This window comes from Helianthus annuus, chromosome 5, assembly GCF_002127325.2.
Source record: "Helianthus annuus cultivar XRQ/B chromosome 5, HanXRQr2.0-SUNRISE, whole genome shotgun sequence".
NCBI lineage: Eukaryota > Viridiplantae > Streptophyta > Magnoliopsida > Asterales > Asteraceae > Helianthus > Helianthus annuus.
Window position 1 is genome coordinate 104,883,866 of NC_035437.2, and position 10,407 is coordinate 104,894,272.

General features: G+C 37.2%; 1 protein-coding gene across 1 annotated transcript; it reads right to left on the minus strand.

The window, feature by feature from the left end:
• Positions 1–635: 635 nt before the first annotated feature.
• LOC110941006 (F-box protein At4g19940) lies at positions 636–4,456 on the minus strand. The gene is made up of 2 exons (XM_022182602.2): positions 3,703–4,456; positions 636–860 (listed from the first exon to the last, which is right to left on the minus strand). Exons 1-2 carry the CDS (start codon positions 4,164–4,166, stop codon positions 851–853), a joined length of 474 nt encoding a protein of 157 aa, XP_022038294.1. The 5' UTR covers positions 4,167–4,456; the 3' UTR covers positions 636–850.
• Positions 4,457–10,407: the final 5,951 nt, after the last annotated feature.

The following is a 10,407-nucleotide window of genomic DNA, read 5'->3' on the forward strand; positions in this document are numbered from 1 at the left end:
TTTGAAGGGTTTGAAGCCGGAAATAAAAGGGCCGGTAAAGACGTTAAAATAACACTTCCCGTTAATGGTTCAAAACTACCCTTGCTGCCAAGTCCAACAACCGAGCCATCAAGTTCTACACCGGGAATCCTTAGATCGAGGCGTTTGACGAGTGATGAACTTGAGCAAAAAAGGGCAAAGGGGGAATGTTTCTGGTGTACCGAAAGGTTCGTTCCGGGGCACAAATGTAAGAAAAAACAACTTTACATACTTGAAGTGGTAGATGATGAAAAACAAGCAACGGAAGAGGATGAAGACAAGGTTTCTTGAAGTACTTTTTGAGGGCAAAAAGTAGGTTAAGGGGGGAGTATTGTTACGTATCTTATTTTTATTTTTATTACTATTGTTAAGTCAAGGGATTAGTATGCTATTTTGGTTTAGTTTGGGGTGTCTTATGTAAGTATCTTATTTATTTATTTGGGGTTACGTATGGAATGGAAATCAAACATAATTTGAGTCAAATATCTCTCTATCTCTTAGTTTTCTTTCTCCCCAAGGTTTTAACCCTATCATTTTGGTTTATGAATGGACGTGATTGATTGTTGATGTTGTCACACATTTTATTTCTTTTATACTTTGCCTTCCTATCTCACCCATTTGACTTGTTATTGTTATTAATTTTACATAAAGTTTAGTTGTTTACGGTTTAACAATACATGAGTACTTGGCTTAGAAAAAAACATATAAGAAATGGACTTGAACAACCCACAAGTTGAGCACAGACTCCAGATATTTCAATCCGTTACCCTAACCAACATTTGCTTGTCAGTTGCCTACATGGTCAACTGCTGGTAACATCCATCTGCTGCTTCTACATACCTCTGTTTGTGGAAAAGAAATCAGGAAAAAAAATGATAACCTTGTGAAACCAGTAATTTGGAAAAATATAGTTTCACAATATTGTCTAAAATACAGTTCAAACACAATTTTGTTACATGTTACATGAACCGACCAATATGATTTTGGTCGTTTGGGTCACTTGATCATATGATTTATTGTTTTTTTTTTTTTTTGTATTATAAATGTGGGATCAGCTTTCCAAAATCTGATAGGATTATGTAATTTTTTTAACAAAATAGAAGGAAAAGCATGAGTTACTGGTCCATGTTAATCAAGTAATATGGAATAGGAGGTTCACTGTACTCCATTCCACAATTAGTCAAACAAAAAGGGGTATTTTGTCCAAACTAAACGACTCGAAGAAATAGCAAGTATCAATCACATAAAAAAAATTCGAAACTGATATAAACGCGTAACAGAATAGTCAAAAAGCCCACAACAGATTTACAACCTGAGTATATCATCTTTTGGAGACAGAATACGCATATTAGGTTCAGACGGTCAGGATGAATCAATCTCCATGTTCAACACCTGTCAAAAAATCCAATCGGCGCAATAACAGTAGTTTTCGAGGTTCACCAAATAGAATTGAAGGTTGGAACTTGGATGGATTCTGGAAGGCTGGGGCAGGGAAACAATGCAAACATGTACAAGGAAATTAATAACCAAAAGTGAATTTCACTGACTTAATATTGCCACTCTCCACATCATACATAGGAACATTGATCATATCAATAGATAACCTTCTGAATATCCTATTATCCTTTCCACAGCTGTTCCAACGTTTTTAGAGACTCTAAGCGAATTAGAAAGCGGTGGCCCTTTTCATAATGATAAAGTTCTTGAATATCATATAACATATATATAAAGATTAATAGATAAATTCGCCGTTAAAGTTAACCTACCTTGAGTAATTAGCCATAATTTCGCCCATAAATTCTCCTCCAATCTTAATAGACCCGACGCCATGAGTGATTACCTAACGTTAGTGTAGACAATAGTCTAGAAAATCGAAAGGGCAGGTTGCGATGAGAAGTAGGAACAATGATTGCGGTTCTATTTCATGGATTTTAAGCGCTGATTTGTTGAATGGTGATGGGGTCGAATGGTCGATGGTTGAAGTAGTTATGTGATGTCTGTAGTTTAGTTTTGAATTTGAGCCTTAATGTGGGCTTTTTTTCCTAAACAATTTTTACTTGGGCTCCTTTAATAAAAAAAATGGTTTAGTTTTACTTTATTTGGGCCTAATACAAATAAAATATATAAAACTAACTAAAAATTTGAGGCCCTTGATTTTGGGTGGCCCTAGGCCCGTGCCTAGAATGGAAAGCTAATGGTCCAGCCCTAAACCTTCCTTATAAAAGAATTTAATGGGAAGGGACCATCTCTCACGAACTAAGATTTCGACACATCGATTTTCATAGTCTTCTAGTGTTCATATATCCATTTCATAGTCATGATTGGGACACATTACTCCTAAAAAGCCATAGATTTTCATGAGGAAAGACTGGTTGGATGTTATTGTATTCAAGCCCTTCTTACATGTGTTTCTATAAGTTGCATTTCCAATAACATCTAAAGGAAGGTTGATTATTGTAAACTTCTCTGTTTCTAAATCAAACGTCAATATTTCACTCCGGTTTTGAAGGATCGAATGTGAATATATGACACTACTGACACATACACCATGTCTAAAAAATGGTTAATTCAGAAACCCACCAGACATGGTGTCCTGTTTTGTTTTAGAGCAATAGTAACCATTAATTTCATAGCCAAACAAAACTTGAACACAAGAGACTATATGATGACGACACTTACCCAAATGGATATATGGAGAATTGTTACAATTGCACCATCCTAAACATAACACAATAATATTTCAATACTAGAATACCTCATAAACTCTTAATTTTAGCATACATTCATCACATACTTGTTTAATTCCTCGGTAAAGGTAAGATGCTTTCGGTATAACTCCTAACGTGATCAAACCGAACGGTTTTGGGATGGAGATACTGATAACCAAGTTCAAATTCTACCGACTTAATACTTCTACTCTCCACGTCATACATAGGAACATTCATCCTACACGTAGATAACTCCGTATTGGTAACCATAGTATCATTCCTTAGAAAAGAATTCAACGCGAAAGGACCATCTAGCAGGAACCAAGATCTCAAGAAACTAACGGTTTCTCTTAGCCACAAACGATTTTTATAGTCTACTAATATCCATATATCCATCTCATTGAGACCGGCCACAGGATTGTGACACATTACACCTAAATAGCCATTGATTTTCATGAGGAAAGGCTGCTTGGATATTATTGTATTCAAGCCCTTCTTGCAGGTGTCTCTATAAGTTCCGTTTCGAATAGCATCAACAGGAAGGTTGATTATCGAAAACTTCTCTGTTCGCAAATCAAACGCCAAGATTTCACTCCGGTTTTGAAGGATCAAATGTATTACACTATTGACACAGACACTATGTTTGGTGCCAATATTCCATTCAGTGATAACATCAGAAGGAAGATCCAGATCGATCTTCCTCCATGATAGATTCGACAGAGAGTAAATCATAATCTCAATTGTCTTCGGTCTGAATGGCCGAAACGATACACCAAACATCCTGATAGTTAAAACCTTATGTTCATTTCTAGACTCATTGAACCCAAAGAAGTAACAAATATGGCCGTCCCCATATGATAGGCGATCCGGCTGGGAAGCAGGACCAAGGAGTTTGAACATCTCACGGGTGCTCGGGTTAACAACAAAGGCGAAATTGTGCTCGATAAATCCATTCCCGGAAGTAAATAAAACTAACCCGTTTAGATGCTCGACTTGCGTGGTTTCTTTGTTGGTTATGGTCCGAGCCTTGGGTGTCATGAGATGAGTGACTGGGCCACCATCAGGAGCAACGGAGAGCAAGTAGCGTTTGCGAGCCCGTGTGTCGTAAGCGGAGATCAAGAGGGCGGTACGTCGGGCAGTGGTGGCTTGAGTAAACTGGAGCTTGTTGAATGATGGATCGGAGATGAGAGAGAGCCATGGTTTAGAGACGGATCTGGCTTTGAGTATGGTTTTGACAGGGAGTCTTGAGAGTATCTCTAAGATGATATCGTCTGAAAACGGTGTTTCCTCCGGTAATTGATCATCGGAAGTCGACTGTGATTCTTGTTGACCTTCTCTTAAGGTTTCCCGTTTTATGGTAAGGATAGTCGACACAAACTTCCACTTGTTCGCAAGGTATTTGACCAGATCAAACAGTTTATGTTCTTCATGGGTTTCCATGTTTTGAGGAAGATGGTGAAAATGTTGAAGGTAAAGTAGAAGTGCAGATGGGTTAAGTATTAAAGTATGAATGCTGTTTCATGCTTTACCATAAAGTGATTTTAGAATAACTGTTAAGAGATAAAAGCAAGCTGGGTGTTCCGGTACAAGTGTACAACATTGTAGACTCCGGTTCAAATCTTGAATCTACCAGTTTGGATGCTTGTAACACATTGTAGACTCCGGTTCAGACCTTAAATCTACCAGTTTGGAATGCTTAAAAATCGAACCCGGGTCCATCAACTACAACAACAAACATTTAACCAGATGGTCAGATGGACTAATAGCCCATTTGGTTAAAAAAGATGACCGTTTTATTTTAACCAATAACAAGGTAGGCTTTTTTTTTTTTTTTTTTTTGGGTCTGTATATTTTCTTGCTTTTTTCTTTTCTAATTCAAATTAAATATATTTATATAAAATTAGTGATCTCGAAAGTACGGTATGGTATTGGTATTGAAAGTGTTCGGTACGGTAGGAGCCTCTCTGTAATCTGTGTTACGATACGAGTTTGGAGGCCAAACTTGCCTACTTGCTGACTACAAGAAGCAAAATTAACAACCCTAAATTTAAAAAACCTAAAAAATTCACCATCAAATCATGGAATATCACCTATTTTTAATGATTATACCTCGCGATTGTTATCAACAACAATCTCCGATGCATCTTTACTCCTATCTTTGAAAAAAATTAATTAGATGATTAGAATAAACAAAGTTTAAAAGTTAGAAAAAATGGAGTTCATGGAATATATCACCTTTCATGAAATCTTAGAATATTTCAAAGAATTGGTTACCTGCTCCAATAATCTAATCTACGGCTGCCTTATTCAACGACTGATTTCAATCAAAATTCCACAGAGTATCTTTTTGGTCAAATACTCTTAGATGTTGAGTTAAAGAGAAGGAAGGCATGCCAACATTCACGTTTGGGAGAAATGAGGATACTGCAAGAAGTGTGAATCACACAACCATCAAAATAAACTGCTAAAAACTGCCCAAATTCGTGAATTTTTTTTTTCAAAAAAAAAACTCAGAAACGCATATATTGGGAGAGATTAAATGTGATTGATTACTTACAGGTTTAATATATCCGATGTAAGGACCGGGAAAGAGGACGTACACTGTAACACCCCGCTCCGGAATGGAATGACGTGTCACCATTACAGTAGTCAAAACAAAAGACAACATTCCATATATTAAACATTTTATATCACCAAAAGAGTGTACAATAGCCCTAGGGTTATATTGTTTATTACATATTATAAAATGCCCAATCTTGATAAACTACATGTGCTACAAAAATGGCTAACTTCTTCTTTCCCAAAATCCTAGAGCTAATTCTTCTCTCTTTCACACCCCGCCCTGATTAACCTGTGAACCTGTTAAAAAAAGAATTTACGGAATGAGTCAAATGCATAGTACGGATAAAAGGCACAAATAATAAAAGTAACAGTTACAGCTAATAAAACAAGTCAGAATAACATAACCTGAGATGATACGATGCAAATAAAGCAAGGCAATAATAATTGTGTCAACTGGATGTACCCATTGAGCCGAATAACATAACAGACATGCACGTAAAGCTGCAGACCCTGCGTACCGAGCGTGACATGGTGTGTGGGCATACACAATAACCATTCACTAGAAAACATACACATATATTCTAGGACCAGTCCATACGCCTCCTAATGGCCTCATGTACCTCACTAGTACTAACGAGCCATCGTGATTTAGGCTCACCGTCATGGTACGTGCCACGTCATCGATGCCGCAATGACATGCTTGTGGTCACCCCCACAAGTAGGAACATGCTCGGGTAATAGAACACAACTGAAATGGTACTGCAACATCACATCTCAAACATGCTCTCTAAGAGTCAAGCAAATACATAACCATATTGTAACACGGGAACATGCGATAATGAGTACAAACAAAATAGATTCTTATCGCATGGAATAAATATATAGTTTAGTATATCGAATGCAAAATAATCACATGAATTGAACGGATAACAAAACGATGATGAGAATTGCCAAAAACGTTAGGAGTTCCAAAGGATAAAAAAATCAATAAGGTTTATAGCAATCGAATATAATAACAATAAGGATAGGTAAAAGAATCTGTACTAAACGAGTTACATAAATAAATGAACAATAAAGAGGGGTTAAGAATTCGTACCTCAAAAGATGATTCACAATAACGTCAGACTTGTTCTTTAAGGGGGTCGTGACAACCTACAAGTAACTTACGCGTGATAAGATTTTATTATTATTATTAGACATGCTATCAGACAAACTATAGTGTTATATTTGTTATATAGTGTTATATAGTGTTACATAGTGTTATATGGTGTTACATATTGTTATATAGTGTTATATAATGTTATATATAGTGTTATAATACACTTCTCACACTCTGGATTAATGTACAAGATCCCCAATCATTACTACTATACTACTAGTACTACGACTACTATTAATATTGAGTTGTTGTAATTAAAAGTAGACGAATCTGGTTAGGAGCCGTACTTTAAATATTTGATGTTACACTCTTTATTGTTGGGATTCAGTGGTGTCGATTTTTACTTTTTTATCAACACGGGTTTGATATATTTTATTAACTAAATATATAATTAATAAAACGCAGCGGAATATTATAATTAAACAACACCAGAACGAATCGAACAGGATCATGGTTAATTAAACAAATAATTAAACAATAAAATTATTTATAACCAGTATAAATAATTATATGTTTCATCTCGTCAATTGTTCGTGATCACCAGTTAATAGAGTTAAGCGGATTTAATGTTCATTGCCCAAGGTGTAACTCTTACGGGTCATAGCTCGGTCTACGGCGTTGACTTATCGAACCCTTACATATAAATCCAATAATATCCCACTTGCACGACCTTCGATAAAATCCTCAACGCAGACAGTCAGCGGCGCTCTAGCTGCACATGGCTGCCCCCAACAAGGTATGACACTTTAAAGTCATCAACCAAAACACCTTGCCATTAGTAACAACTTACTATTGCAAGACAATAGTCTTATGGTAATTGTTGTCATTCATCCTTTCTGTAAAAGACATCAATTGAATCAATGAGACATGGGTTAAGTTCATTCTCATATGGTGTTTAATTATTATTGTTCTCGATTGAGAGTTAAAGTGGTCCGAACAAACACAGTAAGTTTGGGTAAGGCCTTACTTCACCAGTTTGAATCAACGAGGGCGCCTCAATGTCTAACTATTACATATCATGTAAGAGTACATAATCCTTTATCGACTACAAACAACTCCCACTGAACTTCAGAACTATTCCCAATTAAAGCCTTTATGACTGGCAGTTACGCGACAACGGTTGATAGTAATCAAAGGATAATCCCTGGTAAACGGAAGTTCCAGTATGTATCTCAGGTCAAGGATACTAAATGAGTATACCAATATCAAATCATCTTCTGACTAAGATCCATGAAGATGATTTGATGCGAGTTGCATCCAACGTCATTCATAATGAGGTCTGTGAGTTTGGAAGTCAACTCCTTGAGTCCAAAGTCAGAATAGTCTTAATTCAGAATTGTTCCCACAAGTTTGACTGACTACAGATAGTTTAGAATGCAAGATTCACGGATTAAACGTACTAAAATCGAACACAGTTGTAAGATTCAGAATTGCATTTAACCAGTAAATAAAAAATGAATTCTAAAGTACAATTGTTAAAATTTCGTACATCCAAATACTAAATCAAAACATACAGCTGGCTAATCTAAGTCTGATAGCATCCATGTGCTGATCATGCTTGTCCTGAGTCATGTGCTTAGTAAACAGGTTTGCTAGGTTTTGATCTGTGTTCACTTTTCTAATCACGATGTCTCCACGTTCCACAATTTCCCGTATGTAGTTGAACTTTCTTAGAATGTGCTTCGAGCTCTTCCATGAGATAGCTCCTCCATTTAGAGTGAATACAAAACCTGATTGTGAGCGAGAGCCATCTCGGTCAGTTTGAAAACTGACATCAGTGTAACATCTTATAGTGAGCTCTTCTTCTACTCCTCTAAATACTAAGAACATATCTTTAGTTCTTCTCAGATAGTTCAAAATGTTCTTGACAACAGTCCAATGCGCGATGCCAGAAGTTTGCTGATAACGACTAGTCATGCTTAAAGCATGCGAGACGTCAGGTCTAGTACATAACATATCATACATGATAGAACCAATCGCTGAAGGATATGGAACTGCTTCCATTCGCTTAATTTCAATGTCCGTTGAAGGAGATTGCGATTTGTTCAACACAGCCCCTTTAGTCATAGGAACACCTCCTTTCTTGGAGTTTCCCATCTTAATGCGTGTCATCATTTTGTCTATGTATGTACTTTGACTTAGCCCAAGAAACCGCTTAGATCTATCCTTGTAGATCTTGATTCCTAGAATATAATGTGCTTCTCCAAGATCTTTCATTGCGAAACAAGTTCCCAAATAGTGTTTAACTTCGTTATGCATAGGGACACTGTTTCCAATGATCAATATATCATCCACACTAGCCTTTCTGTAAACACACGGCTCATCTTCATTTTTAACAAAACCAAATTCTTTGATCTTTTGGTCAAAGCGAAGATTCCAGCTACGAGATGCCTGCTTGAGTCCATAAATGGACTTATTCAACTTGCGCACCCTATTAGGATATCTTGGATCAACAAAACCGTATGGGTGAACCATATAGACATCTTTAGAAAGATGCCTATTAAGAAAAGCGGTTTTGACATCCATTTGCCATATCTCGTAGTCATAGTACGCGGCTTTGGCAAGCATTATCTTGATCAATTTGATCATAGCAATGGGCGAGAAGGTCTCATCATAGTCAATACCCCGAGTTTGAGTGAAACCTTTCGCAACTAGCCATGCTTTATAGGTGTGTACATTTCCATGCATATCGGTTTTTCTCTTAAAAATCCATTTTCTCCCTACTGCCCGAGATTCGGGGGGTAGCTCAACCAAGTCCCAGACTTGATTATCACACATAGATTGCATCTCAACATTCATGGCTTCCAGCCCTTTCGCAGATTCAGGATCTGAGATAACAGATTTTTAGTTATTAGGTTCATCATTAGACTCATCTACTACCAAGACTTCAGCACCTTCAAGATGCCAAAGGTATCTATCAGGTTCTTTACAAGTCCTGCTACTTCTGTGAACGCCTGTGTTTGTGTCTGATTCATCAGCAACAATTTCTTGTTGTTCAGATGTTCCGACTTCATCGGCGGTTGTTGTTGGTTCTCGAATTTCTTCAAGATTAACCACATTATTTCTAGTTCCTTGATTAAGAAGTTCTTCCTTGAGAAAGTGCCCCTTCCTTTTGATGGAAATAACATTTGCATCAGGTTGGTAGAAATAATATCCGCTTCTTTTATAGTATCCGACGAAAACAACCTTTTCGCCTCGAGGATTGAGCTTATCATCAGCATCACTTGTGATGTATGCATCACATCCCCATACTCTTAGGTATTCCAAATCGGGTTTACGCCCATGCTATATCTCATATGGAGTTTTGTTTACCTTTTTAGTCGGAGCCAGATCGACAATGCGGGCGACAGTTATAAGAGCATGACCCCAAAAAGGAGTGAGGCAAGTTAGTTCTACATGGCATCGATCGGACCATATTAAGTAGGATTCGATTTCTCCTTTCGCTCACGCCATTAAATTGGGGTATGCCAGGTGGAGTGGGTTTCACACTCCTTCAGATGATTGAGGAACTCTAAGCTGAGGTATTCACCACCTCTATCTGATCAAAGTACTTTTATCTTTCTAGTAAGTTGGTTTTGTACTTCATTTTGAAACTCTTTGAACTTTTCAAAAGTTTTATGCTTATGCTTCATAAGATAGACATAAGCATATCGACTATAATCGTCGATGAAGGTAACAAAGTATCTTTCATGGTTTCTTGTCATAGTTCTAAAAGGGCCACACACATTAGTGTGAATGAGACCTAGCAGACCATTGGCCCGTTCACCAACACCAGTGAAGGGACGCTTTGTGAGTTTGCCAGCTAAGCAAGATTCACAATCATTAAAGGAGTCATGTCCAGTGGATTCAAGAATCCCTTGGATTGGAGCCATTTTATGCGTGCCTTACTTATGTGGACAACTCTATAATGCCATAGAAGGGTTTCATTAATACCAGCTTTGTTACACTTAGAAAGATGTT

Bases quoted from the DNA above. Each gene is read 5' to 3' on its own strand.
- LOC110941006 (XM_022182602.2), bottom strand. From the start codon at position 4,166: ATGGAAACCCATGAAGAACATAAACTGTTTGATCTGGTCAAATACCTT.